The sequence below is a fragment of the Schistocerca serialis genome, chromosome 2 (assembly GCF_023864345.2).
Source record: "Schistocerca serialis cubense isolate TAMUIC-IGC-003099 chromosome 2, iqSchSeri2.2, whole genome shotgun sequence".
NCBI classification, from domain to species: Eukaryota; Metazoa; Arthropoda; class Insecta; order Orthoptera; family Acrididae; genus Schistocerca; species Schistocerca serialis.
This window is the reverse complement of record NC_064639.1, coordinates 623,450,831-623,475,602: the sequence shown is the minus strand read 5'-3', so window position 1 is coordinate 623,475,602 and position 24,772 is coordinate 623,450,831. Positions and strand designations below refer to the sequence as shown.

The 24,772-nt window shown below is 36.5% G+C and overlaps 1 protein-coding gene across 1 annotated transcript in view; it reads right to left on the bottom strand.

The window, feature by feature from the left end:
- Positions 1-1,362: 1,362 nt before the first annotated feature.
- Positions 1,363-24,772, bottom strand: part of LOC126457681 (nose resistant to fluoxetine protein 6-like) — a 621,246-nt gene continuing 597,836 nt past the window's right edge. Inside the window, exon 13 of the mRNA XM_050094185.1 lies at positions 1,363-1,500. Within this exon, the coding sequence (XP_049950142.1) occupies positions 1,385-1,500 (116 nt within the window). The 3' untranslated portion in view covers positions 1,363-1,384. The remainder of the gene's footprint in view (positions 1,501-24,772) is intronic.

Below are 24,772 nucleotides of genomic sequence, written 5' to 3'. Positions count from 1 at the left end.
AGTGTTCTATCAAGTGGTTCACCCGCTCCATTGCCAATCTCCTGCCAAGAACCACTTTCCCAATACTAGCCTGCTGTAACCCTGTTACAGCATCTTAATAAACAACATTTGGCCTGCCTTTCACTATTTCTTTGGTTTTAACACATAGAGGTAAAAAAGGAAACAATTAGGGAACCAAGCAATGCAGTTTATCTATTCATTAAATGGCCATGAGTAGGATGTAGGGGCAGATGTCATTTTATCAAAAGTTGGAATCCAAATCTGAACTGTCAGTGTACTAGAATTAGATGTGCCAAAAAAGAGGAATCGCTGGAGCAAACTATATGAGCACAAGGATTTTCCATCTCTGGGCAGAATTTATCTTCAGGAGCCAAAATTCAATCACTGCTGATATATGCAATAAATGCAGACATTATCTATTCCTAGCTTTGAGACCTCTTAGTTACTCCATCAAGTAGGCAAGAAGGGTAGATTTTAGAAGGCTGGGAAAGAGGCAAAGGTCACTCAGACCCCAGTACTCCTCCCTTGTCCCCACACAAAGACAGTCCCTCACATCCTGGGATCTGAGTGAACTGGCTTCCTTCCCAGTCTTCTGAAATCTATCCCTCTTTTTTCCTCGATGAAGGAACTAACAACGCCACAAACTAGAAGTAGATTGTTTCTACTCTTATTGTGTGTGTCAACAGTACTGGAATTTTGTCTTGAAGGTAAGCACTGGTGAGCCGTACTGTCTCCTCATAATTTTACAGTGTATGACATTTTGCCAATTATTTTCTTATGGATGGTCCAAGACTTTCTTAAAGATGTTCTTATAGATGTTTTGATGCAGGATCTGGGGGACAGGGAGACATGTTATGTGCTCTTATTAAAAATAAATGTCTCACTGTATATTCCTTTTATGCATATAACATAGACTTTCTGCATTTGTTGTAAGCCTTCAGGGTGAGACACCAAAATGTTATGATGTACAGAACCACAACACAAGAAATAAGAACAGTTATTGCAGGCAGAGGATAAGATTAAAAGTAACAAGTAGTAGTTCAGTGGTTCAATGCAGTACAACAAATCGTCACAATCCTTAAGAGTACATACTGGGCACACATTTAAAACAAAATTAAAACATTTTCTTATAAATAAATGTGTGTATTCACTGACAGAATTCCAAGTTGTATGTATTGTGCATTAAACTGTGCATATGGTATGTATTAAACCTTTGTTCACAAATATACATAATAAGCCTTGCACATAATATGACAGCTGCAAAAGTATCATTGGATGACTGCATGCAAACAGAAATTTAAATAAAATAAAATATTATATAGTGGAATAGTTATTTAATTGTCTTTTATTACATTTTTGTATTATTTTATTTCTTGTTAACCAATTACATTTTTAAATCTGCTTGTTCTTGCGATGTTCCTGCATTTTTCAGAGATTCCTCATCCACTTTCCTTTCACTGTCATCTGTTGACATTGCACTGGTGGAAAGACTCACATGACCTAAAAAGATACAATTAAACAGTGAAAAAGTTCATATACTGAAATTATTATGGTAAAAAAATTTACTATAGATAATTTACATATTTATTTATACACACCAGTCTAGGGCATCAAGAGAATCAAAGTTTCCCTTATTTAGAAATGATTAAAAATCTGTGCATTCAAAGAGTTCTCAGAATGAATATTACAATAATAATTAACATTGTAATTAATGACATAACAGTAAGCCAATGTCTACATCTACATCTACATCTACATTGATACTCCGCAAGCCACCCAACGGTGTGTGGCGGAGGGCACTTTACGTGCCACTGTCATTACCTCCCTTTCCTGTTCCAGTCGCGTATGGTTCGCGGGAAGAACGACTGTCTGAAAGCCTCCGTGCGCGCTCTAATCTCTCTAATTTTACATTCGTGATCTCCTCGGGAAGTATAAGTAGGGGGAAGCAATATATTCGATACCTCATCCAGAAACGCACCCTCTCGAAACCTGGCGAGCAAGCTACACCGCGATGCAGAGCGCCTCTCTTGCAGAGTCTGCCACTTGAGTTTATTAAACATCTCTGTAACGCTATCACGGTTACCAAATAACCCAGTGACGAAACGCGCCGCTCTTCTTTGGATCTTCTCTATCTCCTCCGTCAACCCGACCTGGTACGGATCCCACACTGATGAGCAATACTCAAGTATAGGTCGAACGAGTGTTTTGTAAGCCACCTCCTTTGTTGATGGACTACATTTTCTAAGCACTCTCCCAATGAATCTCAACCTGGTACCCGCCTTACCAACAATTAGTTTTATATGATCATTCCACTTCAAATCGTTCCGTACGCATACTCCCAGATATTTTACAGAAGTAACTGCTACCAGTGTTTGTTCCGCTATCATATAATCATACAATAAAGGATCCTTCTTTCTATGTATTCGCAATACATTACATTTGTCTATGTTAAGGGTCAGTTGCCACTCCCTGCACCAAGTGCCTATCCGCTGCAGATCTTCCTGTATTTCGCTACAAGTTTCTAATGCAGCAACTTCTCTGTATACTACAGCATCATCCGCGAAAAGCCGCATGGAACTTCCGACACTATCTACTAAGTCATTTATATATATTGTGAAAAGCAATGGTCCCATAACACTCCCCTGTGGCACGCCAGAGGTTACTTTAACGTCTGTAGACGTCTCTCCATTGATAACAACATGCTGTGTTCTGTTTGCTAAAAACTCTTCAATCCAGCCACACAGCTGGTCTGATATTCCGTAGGCTCTTACTTTGTTTATCAGGCGACAGTGCGGAACTGTATCGAACGCCTTCCGGAAGTCAAGAAAAATAGCATCTACCTGGGAGCCTGTATCTAATATTTTCTGGGTCTCATGAACAAATAAGGCGAGTTGGGTCTCACACGATCGCTGTTTCCAGAATCCATGTTGATTCCTACATAGTAGATTCTGGGTTTCCAGAAATGACATGATACGCGAGCAAAAAACATGTTCTAAAATTCTACAAGAGATCGACGTAAGAGATATAGGTCTATAGTTTTGCGCATCTGCTCGACGACCCTTCTTGAAGACTGGGACTATCTGTGCTCTTTTCCAATCATTTGGAACCCTCCGTTCCTCTAGAGACTTGCGGTACACGGCTGTTAGAAGGGGGGCAAGTTCTTTCGCGTACTCTGTGTAGAATCGAATTGGTATCCCGTCAGGTCCAGTGGACTTTCCTCTATTGAGTGATTCCAGTTGCTTTTCTATTCCTTGGACACTTATTTCGATGTCAGCCATTTTTTCGTTTGTGCGAGGATTTAGAGAAGGAACTGCATTGCGGTCTTCCTCTGTGAAACAGCTTTGGAAAAAGGTGTTTAGTATTTCAGCTTTACGCGTGTCATCCTCTGTTTCAATGCCATCATCATCCCGTAGTGTCTGGATATGCTGTTTCGAGCCACTTACTGATTTAACGTAAGACCAGAACTTCCTAGGATTTTCTGTCAAGTCGGTACATAGAATTTTACTTTCGAATTCAATGAACGCTTCACGCATAGCCCTCCTTACACTGTTCTCAATATTTAGGCAATAAATATTCTAGTTTAACACAAATTTTGTTATTTATATGTATACCTGGTACTAATGGTAAAATACAACGCATACATTTGTATAATACAGTTCTGAAACAGAGTCGACAATGTTTACATGAGTTCATAAGTGAATAATAAAATTAAAACCACACAGACTAACACTGGAAATTTAAATTATTGAAGTGATGCTGTTACAGCATTATTGACAAGACACAGTGGACCTACATTATTGCATAGTAGACAATTCACACACCAAAAAGATGTAGCAAAATTCTACTAAGTGGTGTTGTGTATAGTGGATGTAACTAAATTATTTTGACACATACTTGTGCAAAACATAAGGACTGTGTTATATAAAAAAATTTTAATTTTGATCTGAATATCAGACGTCTGTTGCTTCCATATTTTATTTATTCAAGATGAACATTACTATTCACTTCAAATTAAAGTGAGTTTTCTTGCACATTTTTTAAGGATGTACAATATGTACACATGTGTGCATATAGCATGGTTTTCCATCTTCTATTTCTAAAGTGTATGATGATAGTTATATTGAACTAGTTTGTGTTTTCACTAACAAATCAGTTGATATGCTGAAACGGCACATACCATTCTGAAAATAATAACTTCAGTTCTTTATATTTTTTTCACTGAATAATGTTAGGGGCAAATAATATGTTACAATAAAAGCTAAACCTGCCTGCCAATGGCTAATTAGGTCCATTCTTGTGGGATATGTAGCAGTATGAGAGTATGTAAAATGGTGTCTGATGTAGACGTTCATTATAAACTGAGATGTGACTTTCAATTCTTAACTCCAGAATATACTGGTCACAGTGCTATCCACATATATTAGATAATTAAATAATTGTGTTCTGTAGAGCTCATCAAAGAGAACCTTCACAGATATGGACTGAATCAAAGTTTTTGGCATGATAAGAGCATCAACTCTTAGAAACATAATTTGTACACTGAATTAACAATAAACTATAACAATGCTGTTTAATAATATCTATGCTTACATCAGTTAACTTGAAGTTCATGAATTAGGTGGAGGGTCACTAATTTGCAAACAACTGCTGCTTCTTCATTTATATTAAGTAGGTGATGTTTATATTTGATTGGAAGTTTAATATTTACTTGATTACACTGGGATTTTTCAAAGAAAATAGTTATCTACTTATGTAATAGGTCATTTTACAATATATTTCTACTTATCATGCAGGTGCACAACGTACACTGCTACTTGCCATCTAGCTACTAAGAGTTTTCAAACATTTAATCTTTATAAGAGTGGATAATCAGTTATATTTATAATTTTCTTCTGAATTAGTAGGGATGCACAATTTCATCGTTTATGCTAGATGAGAACTTGTCGAATATCTTTGCATCAAAGTACTTAACTCCATTCTGAAACCTAGTCTAAATGAAAATTATTTTTTTGTATTGTATTTTGGTAGTGTAGATCATAGTTCACATAGCTGAAATTGAGTTTTATTATCAGCAACAAAAACACCAGATGTACTAAGAAGTGAGAGGAAGCATTCCAAGACCTTTAAAGAGACCTCTGCAAGATACAATGTTCATTGCTTTTCACAATATTCTTACTGTTCGCTTCTGTTTTACAGTTACTTTTATTTACCCTAGGTGGGTTGCTCCAGAAGATAATTTCACTAGACAACAGGTAGTGAAGACATGCAACAGAAGCTAGCACTCTTGTCTTTAGGTAAAAACAATGAGAGTTACTTGTACAACCAAACTGTGTTGAACATTGGAAACTATGTTTTTGAAACCCTATTTAATTTACCAAAAGTGCTAATGCATATTTTTATACTTCAGTTAATTTCTTTTGCTTTCCATACAGATTTCTAATATCCCAGATACACAAATTTATAAACTGGCCTCTTGAGTACATTATTAATTATTATTTTGGATTTATTTAAATTAATTTTCTAGCTTGCTTACAATATTGCTGTATAAAGTTAATCAAATAATTGTTGGAGTCTATACACATTAGAAATAAAAAGTACAATTTCATATGCAAAATGAAAGTGCTTAGTTATGCAGTGATAACATGAGTTCTTTCTTATCTAGTTTGAGGGTCTTAAACTGTCTGTAAGAGCCCTGAGAATAGTTTTGGCAATATGGAGTGTTTTTGTCTAATCCTTCTGCCAATTCAGAATTTATTGATATCCTGGTGAAGTCAATCAAACTATAGCACTGATACAAATGAGATGTGTGAGAGAAGTAATAACACTGACAACACTGTGAGTGACCTGGAATTGATGTGTTGTTCTGCAAGCGTAAACTAGTATGTTCATCCCTTTCAGATGCTTGATCCAAGTTTCAGCTCCATACAGCCATCACATGATATTTGAGAGTACCATTTGTGAAGTTGTGTTTTTGTTGTGAACAGCAGAATTTACAGCAATTTTATGCCATCAAGTTTTGTATTAAACTTTGGGAATCCACAAGTGTGACCTGTGGAAAGTTGAAACAGGCCTACAAGGAACATTCCTTATCAAGAGCACAAGTTTTCACTGGCACAAATCATTTTTGGAAGGCTGAGAACATGCTGAAGATGAATGTTGCTCAGGGAGGCCTTCAGCTTCAGAAACCAATGAAAACTTATCTCTTATGAGATCAGACCAATGTTTAAAAATGGGGATGATGGTTAACCTGTTAAACTTAAACACTTTCACAGTACATGAAATTCTGACCAAAAGTTTGCAAATGTAAAAGATTTGTGCCAAAATGATGCCAAAAAACCTCACAACTGAACAGAAGGACAGTCAAAGAAATGTGTGCATTAATGTTCAAAATAGGAGTGTCAATGACTACGAATGGTTCAGTTGTGTGATTACAGGTGATGAATCCTGAATTTTTGAGTACAATCATGAGACAAATTGGCAAAGTGAGGAGTAGCATGCTGAGGCTTCTCCCTAACTGAAAAAAAGTTCAAATGAGCAAATCAAAGAGCAAAATAATGCTGTTTTGCTCTTTTTGGACTTTTTCCTCCAGGGCAAACTGTCAACAAAGTGTTTTTTCAAATATCTCCCCCTATTCAGCAGATCTGAGGCCTTGCAACTTTTTTCTTTTCTTGAAATTGGAAAATGCCTGAAAAGGGTTTCATTTTGGGACTATGGAGACTATTTGACAGAATGTGTGCAACTCATTGAAGACCCTACTAGTTGAAGCCTTTCAGCACTGGAAGCAAGACTGGGAACAATGATTCTGTCAGTGTGCAGCTGCCAAGGGGAATTACTTTGAAGCAGACAATATTATTGTTTGATTAAAATAAAAAAAAACTTTAGTAGATAAAAAATCAGTCACTGTACTTTTCTCACACACCTCATATATTTTTTAGTATATTAATGTAATTTGAATCAACATGTTGTCCTCAATGGTAATTAATGTAAATTTTGTTGAAACTGAGTCACTAGCTTAATCAAAATCTGCGAATCCCAGAAATAGTAGCAATTTATTGTCTGTCTTTCATTTTATAATTTAGTTCATGATTTGCGAAAGGTCCATAGTACATTCATTTCTACAGTCAGCTTGTTCTTTTGCCTAATTAAAATCAAATGTCCTCTCTGTGCAGTTGGGATACTTCCAACGAATATGTTGTAAATTATAAAGAGAACATGACAGATTAAGATCTTTTTATGTTTTGTCTTTCTAATTTCTTGTGAAATAGGGTAGCCCTGTTTTGGGAATTGTGTACCTCCCAGACTTTCTGTAAACAGCTTTGTTAAGTTCTCTTTGCATAGCTTTTCCTCCAGATTTGGCCATTTCTACTGAAATGCCATAATTTCAGACACCTTTCCTTTCTTGATACCTTGAATCGCTTTATAACACTCACTGAGAATTAATTCAAGAACATGATTATTTTCCTTATTAAATATGTATGTTTCTTGTTAATCCATTCACCAACAACAGCATGATTCATGCCTGGGCAGTTTTCTTTCTGTTGTTACTTCATGTGTCATCTGCCATCTTAACTGGTGAAATCTGGTGTCCAGTCAACATATCAACAATCAAGAATTTTATTCACCATGGATCATTTTATAATATTGGCTTCGTCACACAGAATGTAGTAGTACATACACAACAATAAAATAAACTACTGTCAAAACATTGTAGTATACATTTAAAGCATGTCAGTGTACCAAATTACACCAGGATAGTTTCTAAAAGTTAATGCAATAAATTACACTCTAATATAATATTGTATAGTATATAGTATACCCTGTACATAGTGTATTATGAATTGTATATACTATGTAATTACATACGACTAACAACAGCACACAATAATATGTTAAACTACAGAATACTTTTAAATGCTAATATCATCCTCAGGCATCTCAAAGAATTGTTTAATGTTATAAAATAGATGATATGACAGCCAGCTGTACTACCTAATTAAAAAAAAAAAAAATTATATCCATTTTGAGTGGTTCGACTTTTTGGGAATTTCCTGTTCTTTCTAATCTGTGGCATGATATGTTTAAATTACCCTTAGCTCTGGTGCTGCGTTCATGTATTTCCCCTCTGGCAATAAATTCTGAAATATTATTTTTAATATAGAGTACAGATGCATAAATATATAAATTTATAATTGTGAGTATTCTGAGTATGGAAAAAAGAGGGTGACAGTGATCCCTATGACCTCTTTTACATATTATGTGTAAGACTTTTTTTTGTAATTTCAAAAAGTTCTTGATGTGAGGACAGTGCCCCCATATAATCAGACCATATTAAAAATGTGACTAGAATAACCCAAAGCATGTCACCCTAAGGTACTCCAAGCTCACTACCTCCCTTAATTTCAAGATAAGGTATTCCACTAGGGATATTTTTTCACATACGTGATTGACATGTTCCTCCCAACAGAGTTCTGAGTCAATGTAAATACCTAAGAGTTTTACTGACTTATTGCCTACTTCATTTGATGTTCCCATTAAAAGTTGTTGGGTTTTATCAGTATTGCACTGGAGCTTATGGCTGCAAACCAGTCCAGAGCCTAATCAAGCACTTCTTTTGTTTGAAATGTCCTGATGTGTGGTAAGTTGTGTTGTATCAACAGCATAACGTATGACGGAGTGGGCTGTGTTATTAGGTAAATCATTGATAGCTACAGTGAAGAAGAAGGGTCCAGTTTCTGTATTGTCTTTGCCATGCTCTCTTTTTAGATTAGATTAGATTTACTTTCATTCCAATTGATCCATAGTGAGGAGGTCCTCCAGGATGTAGAACATGTCAGAAAAACAACAATACATGACAAATATTTACAACTAAAACAAATAAACTAATGTACCATTCAACAGGTCCCAAGTGAAATGATCGTCATTTTTTAATGAACACTATATGAAAGAGTCATTTTACAAAGTCTAATGCACTGAATTTAAAATAAAAAAGTTTTATTTATTTATTTATAAGGTAATAAATGTGTAATACAACTACTATAATACAATGAACACATTACTGCACAGAAATGGTGCAGAAGTTAGATTGTACTTACACACACACACACACACACACACACACACACACACACACATATTTACAATCAACACATTACGGCACTGAAATTGTGCAGAAGTTATACTAGTTGTTTTTACTGAGAAATTCATCAATGGAGTAGAAGGAGCTGGCTACCAATAAATCCTTTAGGTTTCTCTTAAACTGAGTTTCATTGGTTGTTAAGCTTTTTATGGCTGCTGGCAAGTTATTGAAAATGTGTGTTCCTGAATTATGCACACCTTTTTGTACAAGACTAAGTGACTTTAAATCCTTGTGAAGTTTATTCTTATTTCTAGTATTGATTCCGTGAATTGAGCTCTTGGTTTGAAAAAGGGATATATTTTTAATGACAAATTTCATTAAGGAATAAATATATATCGGGAAGCAGTAGTTAGTATCCCTAGTTCCCTAAACAGGCTTCTGCAGGATGTTCTTGAGTTCACACCACATATAACTCTTACTGCACGTTTTTGTGCCCGGAAAACTTTAGCTTGGTTTGATGAATTACCCCAAAAAATAATCCCATATGACATTATGGAATGAAAGTAAGCATAGTATGCCAGCTTTTTCACTTTCATATCCCCTATGTCTGACACAATTCACAAGGCAAATAGAGATTTGTTAAGACACTTCAGTAGTTCTGTGGTGTGCTCCTTCCAGTTGAATTTATTATCAAGCTGTAATCCCAAGAATTTAACACTGTCCATTTCTTCTATCTGCTTGTCATCGTATGTTATGCACATACTCGTGGGACACCCCTTACAAGTTCTGAACTACATGTAGTGTGTTTTTTCAAAGTTTAGTGACAAAGAATTTACTAGGAACCAGTGATTAAGGTCCCAAATATTTTATTAGCTGATCTTTCTAAGACTACACTTGATTTGCTATTTATTGCAATGTTTGTATCATCAGCAAACAAAATGAACTTGGCATCTGGTAATGTTACTGATGAAAGGTCATTGATATACACAAGAAAAAGTAAGGGCCCCAAAATGGAACCTTGTGCAACCCCACATGTAATTAGTTCCCAGTTGGATGATGCCTAATAGCTTGATACATGTCTCTTTCCTAATAACATCCTTTGTTTCCTGCCAGAGATATAAGATTTGAACCATTTTGCAGCATTTCCTGTTACACTATAATATTCTAATTTATTTAAAAGGATATTGTGATTTACACAGTCAAATGCCTTTGACAGATCACAAAATATACCAGTTGCCTGCAACTTTTTGTCTAATGAATTAAGCACATTTTAACTGTAATCTTTGGTTTCAATTGTTTCTCTTACCAAATTTTCGTCTTGTTATATCTTCTGAAAGATGTATTTAAATAGCTTTGTTTAATTCATCTAATATAGGTGTAGATGTGAAACACGTTTTTAAATAGCTTTGCTTAATTCAACATACTGTGTAATGTTTCTGAAAAATCTATACCTTTCCACTGGTATGTACCAGTGTGAACCATGTCTTACCAGTTCAACTGAGAATTTCTGTTTGACACTAGCAGCTATAGTTTAACTTGAATCATGATACTCATGGTACTTCTCTTGTGAAGTACCCAGAGACGGAATGTCCTATATGTTAAGTACTAACAATCTGATCATGATCACTCATTCATTCATTCATGTGTAAATAGTGTACTTTATGTCCTATCTATTATATTCTTGTCTGAACTGCTTATTTTCCACATTTCACTTCCATACAAGGCCACACTTCATTCAAATACCTTCAGTAAAGACTTGCCAACCATAAATTTGTATTATATGTTAACAAATTACTCTTTTTCAGAAATCCTTTTCTTGCTACAGCCAGTCTGCATTTTATATCCTCTGTGCATTAGCCATCATCAGTTATTTTACTGCCCAAATAGTAAAACTCATTTGCTAATTCTAGCATTTTATTTCCTAATCTAATTTCCTCACCATCACCTGATTTAATTTGACTACAGTCCAATATCGTCATTTTACTTTGGTTGATGGTCATTTTATAGCCTCCTTTCATGACAATATCCATTCTGTTTAACTGCTTTTCCAAGTCCTCAGCTACCTCTGACAGAATTACAACCTCAAGGTTTTTGTTTCTTCTCCCAGAAGCTTAATTCCATCTCTAATTTTTCTTCAGTTTCCTTTACTGCTAGTTCAATATGCAGATTGAATAACACTGGGCTAGGCTACAACACTGTCTCACTCCCTTCTTAAGTACTGCTCCCTTTCATGTCCTTTGACTCTTATAACAGGAGTCTGGTTTCTGTATAAGTTGCAAATAACTTTTTGTTCACTGTATTTCACCCCTGCTACCTTCAGTATTTCAAAGAGAGTATTCCAGTCAACAATATGAAAAGTTGAAAATAATGCCAGTACAAGCTTTAAATAATAAAATATCACCAGTTGGTATTTTTTGTGATGTTTGCAAGGGGTTCGATTGTGTAGATCATGTTACTCTCTTAGAAAAACTCAGTTCTTATAGAAGTGAATCATACTTAGCAAAAAGTTGTGCTGAATAATCGAAACAATGTTGGAAGAATAGAAAATTTTAGTGCTTTTGGAGAAATCACAAAGGAATCCCACAGGGTTCAATTTTGGGTCCACTCCTATTTCTTCTGCATACGAATGAGCTTCCAATTAACATTCAACAAGAACAATTAGTACTTCTTATAGACAATGCTAGAGTTATAATAAATCCCATGAGAGAGGGAAAACATCTGAAGATATTGTAAATTATGTTTTCTAAGAAATTATTAAATAGTTCTGAAAATGGATTCTCCGTAAATTATGAAAACACACACTATATTCAGATCTATACAACAAATATAGGCAGAACAATGATTGAAATAGAACACGAGTAGAAGACAGTAAACAGGGTAGAATGTTCCAATTTTTGATTTACATATTGATGAAAATTTGAACGGGAAGAAGCAAGTTACTGAGCCTCTCAAAAATTAAGCTCATCTAATTTTGCTCTTCATATGATTGCTAATCCTGGAGACAAACAAATTACTCCCCTCCCCCCCCCCCCCAACCCCAAACATATTTGGCATATTACCACTCAGTAATGCATTATTAAATAATTTTCTGGAGTAAGTCACAACTTAAAAAGAATGTATTGATTGCACAAAAGCGAGCTGTAAGAATAATATGTGGTGTTCACCCGTGGACATCATATACATATCTTTTCAAGGAGCTAGACATTTTAACTCCATTGCCACAACACCCATATATGCTAATGAAATTTGTCATAAATAATCTATCACAATTGGAGAAGGACAGTGAGGTGCATAACAAAAACACTTAGTGCAAAAAATGACCTTTAGTATCTATTATTAAAGCTGCAAATTGTAAATCTAACCTAAAATTATCTCTCTTGGACAACTTCTTTCTATTAAGAAAACTTACTTGTATTTAAGTCTAGTTGCTTGGGTAGGATAAAAAATAATGTGTTCATTAACATCAGTACTAATCATGCATATGTATCCTGTAAACTGACTCGTCCCACATCATTTTGACAAAAGAATCATTCAGAATTGATCAATGGAACACATAACTAACTAACCCTTTAAATCTATTAATGCTGTGGGCATAGGTTTCCCTTTCTTTAACTTATCTTCTAAGATAAATTTTGTCTCACATGTTCGTACATTTCTTCAGAATCCATAGTGATCATAACAAAGGTCAGCTTCTAAAGATATTTCCACACTTCTGCTAATAAAGCGTGTTAGTATTTTGTGATCATAACTTATAAAACTGGTGGTTCAGTAATTTTCACACCTGTCAGCATATGCCTTCTGTGGAATTGGAATTATTTTTGAAGTCAGAGGCTGTTTTGGCTGTCTCATATCTTGCATAGCAGGTAGAATAGTTTTGTCATGGTTGGTTCTATCAGTTTAATAAGTCACAGCTGCAAAATACTAACATGAATTCTTTACAGACGAATGGAAAAACTAGTAGAAGCCAACCTCGGGGAAGATCAGTTTGGATTCCGTAGAAATGTTGGAACACGTGAGGCAATACTGACCTTACGACTTATCTTAGAAGAAAGATTAAGGAAAGGCAAACCTATGTTTCTAGCATTTGTAGACTTAGAGAAAGCTTTTGACAGTGTTGACTGGAATACTCTCTTTCAAATTCTAAAGGTGGCAGGGGTAAAATACAGGGAGCGAAAGGCTATTTACAATTTGTACAGAAACCAGATGGCCGTTATAAGAGTCGAGGGACATGAAAGGGAAGCAATGGTTGGGAAGGGAGTAAGACAGGGTTGTAGCCTCTCCCCGATGTTGTTCAATCTGTATATTGAGCAAGCAGTAAAGGAAACAAAAGAAAAATTCGGAGTAGGTATTAAAATCCTTGGAGACGAAATAAAAGCTTTGAGGTTCGCCGATGACATTGTAATTCTGTCAGAGACAGCAAAGGACTTGGAAGAGTAGTTGAATGGAATGGACAGTGTCTTGAAAGGAGGATATAAGATGAACATCAACAAAAGCAAAACGAGGATAATGGAATGTAGTCGAATTAAGTCAGGTGATGCTAAGGGAATTAGATTAGGAAATGAGACACTTAAAGTAGTAAAGGAGTTTTGCTACTTGGGGAGCAAAATAACTGATGATGGTTGAAGTAGAGAAGATATAAAATGTCGACTGGCAATGGCAAGGAAAGCGTTTCTGAAGAAGACAAATTTGTTAACATCGAGCATAGATTTAAGTGTCAGGAAGCCATTTCTGAAAGTATTTGTATGGAGTGTAGCCATGTATGGAAGTGAAACATGGACAATAAATAGTTTGGACAAGAAGAGAATAGAAGCTTTCGAAATGTGGTGCTACAGAAGAATGCTGAAGATTAGATGGGTAGATCACATAACTAATGAGGAAGTATTGAATAGGATTGGGGAGAAGAGAAGTTTGTGGCACAACTTGACCAGAAGAAGGGATCGGTTGGTAGGACATGTTCTGAGGCATCAAGGGCTCACCAATTTAGTATTGGAGGGCAGCGTGGAGGGTAAGAATCGTAGAGGGAGACCAAGAGATGAATACACTAAGCAGATTCAGAAGGATGTAGGTTGCAGTAAGTACTGGGAGATGAAGAAGCTTGCACAGGATAGAGTAGCATGGAGAGCTGCATCAAACCAGTCTCAGGACGGAGGACCACAACAACAACAACAATCCATGTGCTGCTGCAACTTTAATTATCTGAATGCCAAGGAACTTCACACATGAAGCCTCATTCAGAAAATGCCTACTGACGTATACTCTTGTTACTTGTAAGTCATTTTAATTTGTTTCGAACTGCATACTATGAGTGTTTGTAAAATTAAGGGATAAACTGATTGCTGTGACCCAGTTGTAAGTCTATTCCATTATTCTTCTGGCTGTCTGTTATAACTATGTTGGATCCTTTATATGTAAACTAGTGTCATCAATAAATATTACAGTTCTTGAAGAGTCCTGCTATATCCCAGGTAAATCACTTATGTACCCACCTTGACTTAGTATCTTGTGGCAGTCCCTTCATCTCTGAAGAGAATATTCAACATCCTCAGCTATTTACAACAATATGAAACATGTAGATTGCTAATCACCATATATTTGTATTTGTATTTGTATTTCTTTATTGGTCCTGTAAATCGTGTTTAGGTACATATTTTGCACAAACAATGTAGGAAAAGTCAGGTTGGTACAGTATATACATCATCTTACACATTGATATTTTGAAAGGATAAATTACTAAAAATTATTCAATACATGTTGAATATTGATGACAAATTTAATATAGTAAAATAAAATGATGGACTTATAAAGAATATTTGAGCAATTACGCTACACTTTTCTGGTACTCTAAAAACTCAGAAACAGAATAGAAGTAGTGGTCAAGCAAGTACTCTTTCAGTTTCACTTTAAACTTTTGTAAATTTTGCATATGTTTCAAATAGGATCGCATGTGATTGCACAGCATTATGCCAATATGATACACTCCTCTCTTACAAATGTTTGTACTCACTGTATTGACATGCAAGTAATGTTTCTGCCTAGTATCATGAGGGTGGTAGTCACAGTTATACTTGAAGATATTTCCGTCTTTTAAAATACTTTCTTTTGTGAAATTTAATATTTCATACATATATAAGCAGGTAAGAGGCAGTATATTGAGATTTTTAAATATTGGTCTACAGGAGTCTCTGTACTTAGCATGGTTTATTATTCTAACAATCTTTTTCTGTAGCCTAAATGTTTTGTTTGTACCTACAGAGTTCCCCCAAAAGATAATGCCGTACATCAGCAGTGACTGAATACTGCTATGGTACATTGTGATCACAGACGCACGGCTTGTATTTTGTGTGAGGAGTCTTACTGCGTACGTAAGTGTGTTTAGCTTTTTATTTACATGGTTAAGATGTGTCTCCCATTTTAGGTTTTGCTGTATATGTATATCTAAAATTTTTGTGTCACTCACAGACGAGACAGTTTTTCCATCAATTTTAAAAATTGGTCTTGCAGGATGTAGTTTCTGTGAATTGTGGAAATTGACTGTCACTATTTTTCATTATTTATTATTAGCTTGTTTGTTCCAAACTATTGTGTCAAATTTTGTATTATACCTGTAGCTGTTTTTGTAGGCTTTCCTCATCACATGATTTGATTAGGATATTTGTGTCATCTGCAAAAAGTACTGTCTTCCCTTTAGTTATTTTTTCTGACAAATCATTAACATAAAGAATGAAAAGAATTGGCCCAAGGACTGACCCTTGAGGAACTCCATATGTAATGTTTTGTGAATTACTGTAAAAATTACAATTTTTTGTGTTTTTATGTCTTTGTATTTTATTTGAGCGATCTGTTGACGGTCATGAAGGTAGGAATGTATCCACTTGTTTGGCAGGCCTCGTATTCCATAATTACCTAGCTTCTGCAACAGAGTATTATGATCAATTACATTGAAGGCTTTACTAAGGTCAAGAAATATGCCAGACACATGTTGCTTATTATCTACTGCAGTTAAAATTTCATTTAAGGAGGTATAAATAGCTGACTGTGCTGATCTGCCAGTTCTGCATCCGTGTTGTGCATCACTTATTATGTTTTCTTTATTTAGAAAGGCTGTCAGCCTTCTAAGAAATAGTTTTTCAAGGATTTTACCAAAGCCTGACAATACTGATACAGGTCTATAGTTTGCAGCTTCATGTTTGTCCCCTTTCTTGTACAGTGGTGTCACTTTTGCCATTTTCAGATTTTTCGGGAATATACCACTCATGAATGATGAATTGAAAATATCCGTTAGTGGTTCTATGATAGATGTTACACTTGCTTTGATGATAATATCTGGTATTTCATCAGTACCTGCTGAATACTTATTGGGTAACCTTTTTATAATGACAAATAATTTCTCAGGTGTTGTTGGAGACATGAATAGGGTTCTTGTAAGAATTTTTATATCTGACTGGAGTGTATTGCTGTGTGGTTGTGAGTTGTAATGTTTGGTAATCAGGTGGTGTGCAACATTAGAAAAGTAGTTGTTAAATTTATTAGCCACTACTGTGGGGTTGATTATTTTATTGTTGTTTCCATGAAGTTGTATATTTTTGTGGGCTAATGATGTAGTACCTGTTTCTCTTTTTATGATACTCCAGGTTGCTTTAGTCTTATTCCTGGAATTTTTTATTTGTTTGTCATTTTCCATTTTCTTTTCTTTTGTTATAACTTGTCTAAGTATTTGTTTATATTGTTTAAAGTAATTGATAAATACAGGATTTGTGGTTTGCTTTGAGTATTCATATAAGTTCCTTTTATTCTGGCATGATATTTGTATTCCTGTTGTGATCCATTTATTTGGTTTGTGCACAGAATTCATAAGTGACGTTTGTTTAGGAAAGGCAATTTCAAAAAAAATGTTTGTATGTGGCCCTAAATTTATCAAACTTGTCATCTGTGCTGTTTGAACTGTAAACATCAGTCCAGATTTCTCTTCTCAAGAGAGAACAAAAGTAATCTATGTTTTCATTATTAAACTTCCTCACAATAGTTCTAGTTTTCTGGGCTTTTGTGTTTCCCGGAATAGTGATTGTTAGTATTTGCGCATTGTGATCACTAAAACCAGTGTTTGCAGTCTCTGTGTTGCAGATATATATTATTTGTGTTTACAAACACCTGATCTATGGTTGTTGCAGAAGTAGTGGTTATACGAGTTGGGTTGGTTATAGTTGGTTTTAGGTTAAAGGACATCAGTAAGTCTTTGATTTCATCTTTAAATTTACTGGGTTTGGAGAAATAAACATTGAAATCTCCAGATATGATCATATTTTTTTAAGGGTGTTGAAGCCCTCTATCAGCTCTTCCATATGATTATAAGAAAACTTTTTTATCACCATGTGGTGACCTATATACACAGATGATTACAGAATTGCTAGTTGGCAGTTCTACTATTGAGAGTTCTATGTCTCTTTCTTTAGATAAGCTGTCAAATTTGGTTATGTTAGTGAAGTCTATATCCTCGAACATATATGCAGCTACCACCATGCCTGAGTACTTCTCTGCAAAATGTGGCAGCTAATTTAAACTGAGGTAGGTTTGCTAATTCTATCATGTCTTTATTTAGCCAGTGCTCAGTAAAGCATAAAACAGAAATATCATTTAACAAGATTTGTATTTCATTCAGTTTACTGCAAAGAGACTGAACATTCTGATGGAACAATTTAAAGTATGAAGCAGGGTCTATACAGAGGAGACACGGAGTCACAGACAGGCACAATGAAAAAGAATGTTAGATATATGCAGCTATATGAGTGAATTCTTCATCAGCTGCAGAAAAAACACACATGGTCACACAATCACAACTCACACTCACACACACACATGGCCACAATTATCTCCTTGTTGCAAGGTCTGGCTGTGACTGCATATGAGGTTAGCAGCAATATTTGCTGGGATGGCTAGAGGTGTAGGGCAAGGAAGGGGAAGGGGAAGGATGATGAGTTAGGGATGGGGAAAGATGCTAGTGCTGCCTGTGAGAGCATGCAGAGATGTGGGAGGGACAGGATAGGGCTGCTAGCACTGGGGAGGGGGGGGGGGGGGGCTGTATTGCAGCGGGGGCTGTATTGGGTGGGGGGTAAGGCTAAGGGATTGGAGGTAAGCTAGTGGTTTGACAGCTGCCACCCATTCCACACTAGAATTTGCTTTCATACAGTCTAGCCACCTATGGTCAAAACATTTGTAGTGATGTGCAGCACCTCTCAAACATGCCCAGGATCCCACTGAGGCCTTCACAGAGTGAAACTATGCTCCCCACCTTGTCCAGAAACAGATCTCCTGTGCCTTGTCTCCACAGTCACCTACCGTCCCCCACATACCCACCATCTGGTCACAAAACGGACCTCTGGTCACAAAAAAGGACCTCCTTCATGACTCAATACTACAAGGGGCTAGCACTGATTAATCACATTCTCTGCCATATCCTAGCACCATGTGTAAAAGCAGCCATATGATCTACCAATTCAGCTACAGCCACTGTGATGCTTTCTATATGAGCATGACAGCTAAAAAACTGTCTGACTGCATGAATGGCCATGATGAAACTGAAGTCAAGAGATGGCTGGATCATCCAGTTGCTGAGCCTGCTGTCCAACTTGATGTGATTGACATCAATGACTGTTTCAAGCCTGTGCCATCTGGATTCTTCCCAACAGTACCAGCATTTCTGAATGGTACAGGTGGGACTTTTTCTCTGCAACATATCCTTTGTTCCTGTAAACCCTGGCCTCAACTTTCATTGGTCCCTATCCTCCACCTGACTAACCCCTTCCCAGCTCCACTATAATACACATGTGTCTTGTATCCTGCCAATGCACCTACAAGTCCTTTTCTCTTCTCTACTTCTGTCCTTTCCTTTCTTCTCCCCTCTCCCCCCTCTCCCTCCCCCTTTTTCCCAGCACAGCCTCCAAATGCTGCAACTAGTAGACATATCTTATCCCTAACACGTCCCTGCATGTTCCCACAGCCAGCACTAGCCTCTTCCTCTACCCTTACCCTGCTATCCCACCCCTTCCCTGCTCCACGCCTCTTCTGTGCCCTTTACCCACCTGAGAAAAAATTGGTGCTCACCTCAGATGCAGCTGCAATCAGTACTTAGCATCTGGAGATGACAGTGGCCATTTGTATGAGTTCTGCTTGTGTGAATTTGTGAGTTTTCTACATCTAATGAAGGACTTTGCCGAATAGCTGAATATATCTAGCATTCTTCTCATTGTGCTTGTCTGCAATTCAATGCCTCTTCTTTGTGGTGAGTAGAAATCTACCCTTTTCATATTGTTTTTGTTTCATCCTGGGTTTCCCTTTGTTTGATCCTCAGTTATTTGTAAGTTATTTCTTTTCTGGGAAATTCTGTGCAGGAGCTCTTTGTTTCTCATTTTATCATTAAATTAATTTTCAATACCTGTCTGTGACACCGCACCTCACAGATTCAGTTCTCTTATTTTCTGGTTTTTATACAGGCCATGATTCATTTCTATACAAAGTTGTGCCCCAGGTATACAGCCTCTGAAATTAAAGTCTATGTTTGATACTAGTACACATCTTTTGATGATAAATACACTTTTTGCCTGTGTTCGTCTTCTTTTTATACCCTCTTTGCTTCATTTGTTATACATTATTTTGCTTCCAAGATAAAAGAATTCCTTTGCTTCATCTACAATGTGGCTCACATTTTTCATGATAAGTTAATCATTAATCTTGTTCGTCATTACTTTTGTCTTCCTTTCATTTACTGCCAATCTTTATTCTTTGCAAATTAGATTGTTCATTTCATTCACATTCTTCCTTACTTTCACTGAGATTAGGAATGTCATCAACAGATCATATCACTGATATCCATTTTGCAGTGGCACCACCATTTAGGATAGGGAAAGTTGGTTTTTTGCAATACTCTGAGCACAAGTTACAGCCAGGTTGCAAGCCGGATTGCCGTGAGTTACGTATACCAACAGTTGTGAAGTAGAATAGATGCCGCAGGGCCATCCATCAAATTGCTGAAAGAGTGTATGTAGCAGTTTTGCATGTCACAAATCACAGGCAGAAGGAGCCCACTGGCCAATCTAGTGTTTTATGAGTACATGACACGAAGTGGCGCATATGGCAAAGCAGAGGTGCACAGTCGCATATAAGTAGTGTGGGTTTCTAACAAGATTCATTCAACTGTGGCAGCTCTCCTGGATGGTGGGGCTTATCACACCACCAGGTACATGCAGCAGCAGATGGGGTGCCAGTATACCAGTCCACAGCGGGTTGCTGGTTTGACCCTCTAAGGCTGACGCAAGGTCCCTATCCAGCCAATGGTGGGCCACTCTACAACTCGCTACCATGGGCAGTTGTTCTAAGTTCCAACACATGCTGGAGGCATCCCAAGGCGAGGGCTGCAGATTTGGACACTGGATCACGGGCGCTTGTTGTCACCGCAATCTCAGCCACACCAGCGAGAAGCATGCAGCTGGCCACCTGTGGCTCACACTGAGCGGTGCTGAGGCAGCAGCGATGCAGCCCGGTGAGTTGACTGCTGGCATCCTGATGATGCTGCAACTCCACTGGCATATAAGGCCAACACACAAGGTGTGCACGGGTTGCTGAGGCAGTCATTCCGCACCAAGCTGTTTCGCAGATAACAAAGTGGTGTTCTCAGCATTGCGGGACCCAGTGACATAGATCGAGAGAAATGGGGGCACTGTAGTTGGAAACAATAAATCACTTGGAAAGCTTGGACGAGTCTTAATATTGTGCCGTCTACCTCTCCCCACTATATTTGGTCATCCTGATACATGCAGTGGCAGAAGTTGCCACTGAAATTTATTCTGAACTTTAATTTCATTACTGGATCTTTCTTTTATTTGTGTCAAGATACACAAGTTGAACAGTAGGGGAGTAAGACTGCATTCCTTCCTCATGCTCATATACATGTTGCATATTAGCTGTTTTCCACTGCATCTTTCATCATCTAACAGATCTTCAGTTTTTTCAATTCTTCTGGATATTTTTTCAGCAACTTGGATTTATGAATTGTTAAGCTGATTGAGCAATAGTTCTCACATTTTATTTGACTTTGTTATCTTTGGGAATTTGTAAATGATATTCTTAAGAGAGTACAGTGTTATTTCTCCAGTCTCATATTTACTACACACTAACTTGAAAAAACACTTTATTGTCACTTCCTCACTTCCTTTAATGTCTGTAAAGTTATGGCTTCCAAGTCAATGCCCAGTTCTTCTGTCTTGCCAGTAGACAGTTCCTCCCACTTGTAGAATCTTTCAGTATACTCTTTCTACCTATCTGCTCTCTCCTCTGTATTTACACAGTGGAATTCATTTTGCACTCTTAATGTTGGCACCTATGCCTTTACTGTCAATGAACATTATTTTGACTTTTATGTAGGCTGGATCTGTCCTTCTGACAACCATTTCATTTTTAATTCTTAATCATTTTCCTGTAGCCATTTTCTTTATCTTCCCTGTACTTCCAATTGAATCCATTCCTAAGTGACTTATGTTGTTGTATTCCTATCTTTTCCTGAATATTTTTTTACTTCTTTTGTGTCAGTCTGTTTGAGTATTAACTGCAGTTACCTACCTTGTACCTTTATTTATCTGCCTAACTATTGTGGTTCTTTTTTTTTTTTTTAGGGATGTCCATTCCTCTTCAATTGAATTGCCCACTATGGTGTTCTCTGTCCCCAGAGAGCTTCAAACGTATGTCATAGTTCCTCAATATTTCAGTATTCCACTTCTTTAAACATTGATTCCTCCTAATAATTCACTTAAACTTCAATGTACTCTTCATCATTATTGAGTTGTGACCTGAGTTTTTAACTGCCCCTGGATATGCCTTACAATGACATATATACAGTTTCAGAATTTCCATCTTATCATGATGTATTCCATTTAGTATAGACTCATGTTTCCAGGACCCTTCAAAGTGTACCTACTCCCCTTTTGATTCTAAAAAAGGTTATTTGCTATTACTATCTGAAATTTATTATAGAATGCAAGAATCCTCTCTTTATCCTTTCTTATTCCTATTACCGAGTTCATAATTTCCTATGACTCTGCCTTCTGTTCTGTACATGATATGGTGTTCCAATCCCTCATGAGTATTAGATTTTCTCCCTCTTTACATACTGAGTTACCCCTTCAGGGCCTCCATAATTAGACTCATTTTTATCTCTCTTCAGCTTCTGCTTGTGTCCTCAGCATGTACAACTGAACCACAATTGTCAGCATTGGTTGCTGTTGATTGCAATGTGAATAATCCTATTGCTGAACTGTTCACACCAATTTTCTCTTTCCCTTACCTTCCTATTCATGTCAAATCCAATTCCTACTACACCATTTTTTGCTGTTGTTGATATCACCATATATTCATCTGACCACAAATCCTTGTCTTCTATCCATTTCACATCACTATTTCACTTCACTGAATCCTGCCATATCTAGACTGAGCCTTTCATTTCTGTTTCCAGATTTTCTAGCTTCCTTGCCACATTCAGACTGCTGATGCTTCCTGACTTGTAAAATCTTACACATCTGTTTCTTATGGACATCTTCTCCCCCGTGGCACTCTGGAAAACTGAATGGGGAACTAATTTAGAATTGGAGAAGTTAAACCAGAATGGACGGGGGTGGGGATGGGGGGAGGGTTCACACTACCAAGTGAGCACAAGACATTAGTACTTCAGTTAAAAAATGATCATAACAGGAAGAGTTATTGCTTTTCAGTAACAAAATAATTTTTGTGATTGCTCCAAGAGATGATTCGGCAAAACAGATATCTAGTGGTGCAGAATGCAATGGCTGTCAGGATAAGTCTAATGAATCTGCTTTTGATAGTTCATTCTTTTTCTTTCTGTTTTCAGCTAGTGTTGGGAAGAATTAATTGAATTTAGTGGCCAGTGATTTTATTTTGAAACCATATGTCTCCTGCTACTGTTACGATGAGTTTATTTGTCTAGTGCCTTTAAGTATTGAATAGAGTTAGTCCTCTGCATTAAATAAAAGTCTGTCTTCCTTGCAAACGATACTTTGTTCCCAAATTATACTCACCCTCTCTGCTTCCATTGCTATTGTCCCTGAGCAATTGTAAAGTAAAATTAGATTCATAGCATTGTTTGAATATTTTTAGGAAATAATTAAATTTCTAATATACTGGTACTGTACGCTCTTGGTAAAATTCTTCCCATTGTTGAGCCTCTAAATTCTCTCTAAATAGTGTGACTGAGTCAGCATTCATAATTCCATAAAACTGTAGCTTTTCCTTCACAGCTAAATCTGATTGATGGAGATACTTTATTGCTACATTTGGACCATCATGCTTAGATATACCATTTGTTATGATGCTCACATTCTGTTTCTTGAAAGACAGATTATTTTAGGGGAAAAAAGAAAGAAACTAACAACCATGTTTGCCCTATGTCCTTTTATTCTTGTTGGAAATGTTATTGTGGGGAACAAACTAAAGCTGGACATCAGTAACAAATGTGCACTTGATCTAACTGAAATGAAATCAATATCAAAACCTCTGTAAATGATGACATGCAAGTTATTTCTATTAAGTTCCATCTCTGTTTAACAAAGTTTAAAATATTTCCTTGTGGGGGATCCTGTACACTGTCATATTTGCTATCTTGTATATTTACACTCAAAGAGTTGTACAATGCAGTACTCTGCCCTGCAATTTATTCCATTTTTTTTTTTTTTTTTTTTTTTTTTTTTTTTTTTTTTTTTTTTTTTTTTTTAAATATGCCTATAGAACTCTCACACTGACTTGTATCAATCTAGGTGTGTCAATTCAATTTCCGTGACTTCCAAACAATGTTCTGTTTATGAATAAAGTAACACCATATGTATTATAATTACACTTAAAAAAAAATAATAACCTTGTAAAGTAATACCTGTCCAAAGAAGTAACACTGTATGTATTCTAACCTCAGATTAAGTTTATTAGTCTGTATGTAGTTTTAGAATTGACAAGTCACCTATGTCACAGACTTTGATTGTGTGAGGTATGTTATGTGATAGTAAAATTTGATTTGATTAACACTCATACATTTAGAATCATCAATTTCATCTAGTGATGTGGAAAGCTAATCTTTCTTGTTTAACAGACTTTTATCATTTGATGGAAAAGTCTAAATGGCCCTGTTTCTCCACTGACTGTTGCAACTGTGTTTATAGCTTATCAGCAGTCTAGTGGAAATATTGAAAACAGGGACTCAACAGGCACAGGCAGTGCTCAGGTTACATCGAATGCTTTCTGGAATCATCCTGAGATGACAGTGGCATGAGCATATGAGTTGTGCATATTTGCATATCTGAAAATGTGTGTGTGTGTGTGTGTGTGTGTGTGTGTGTGTGTGTGTGTGTGTGTGTGTCTGTTTTCTCCTGCAGCTGAAGAATGAGTTTTTATAATATCCAGCAATCTCCTTTCAGTATACTTGTCTGCCACTTCTCTATGTAGTGAATAACATTCTATCCATTTCATATTGTTGTTATTACATCCCAGATTTTCCATTGTTTCATTGTGCTCTGATCTTCCGATTTGATTGAAACCACCTGTTTGTTGCTCCTCCTCCCCCCTCCAATTCATAGTGTATCCATTTTGTTTAGCAGTGTTTTGTGTTCTACTGTGTCAACAGCTTTGCTCAGGTCCAGAAATATGCTA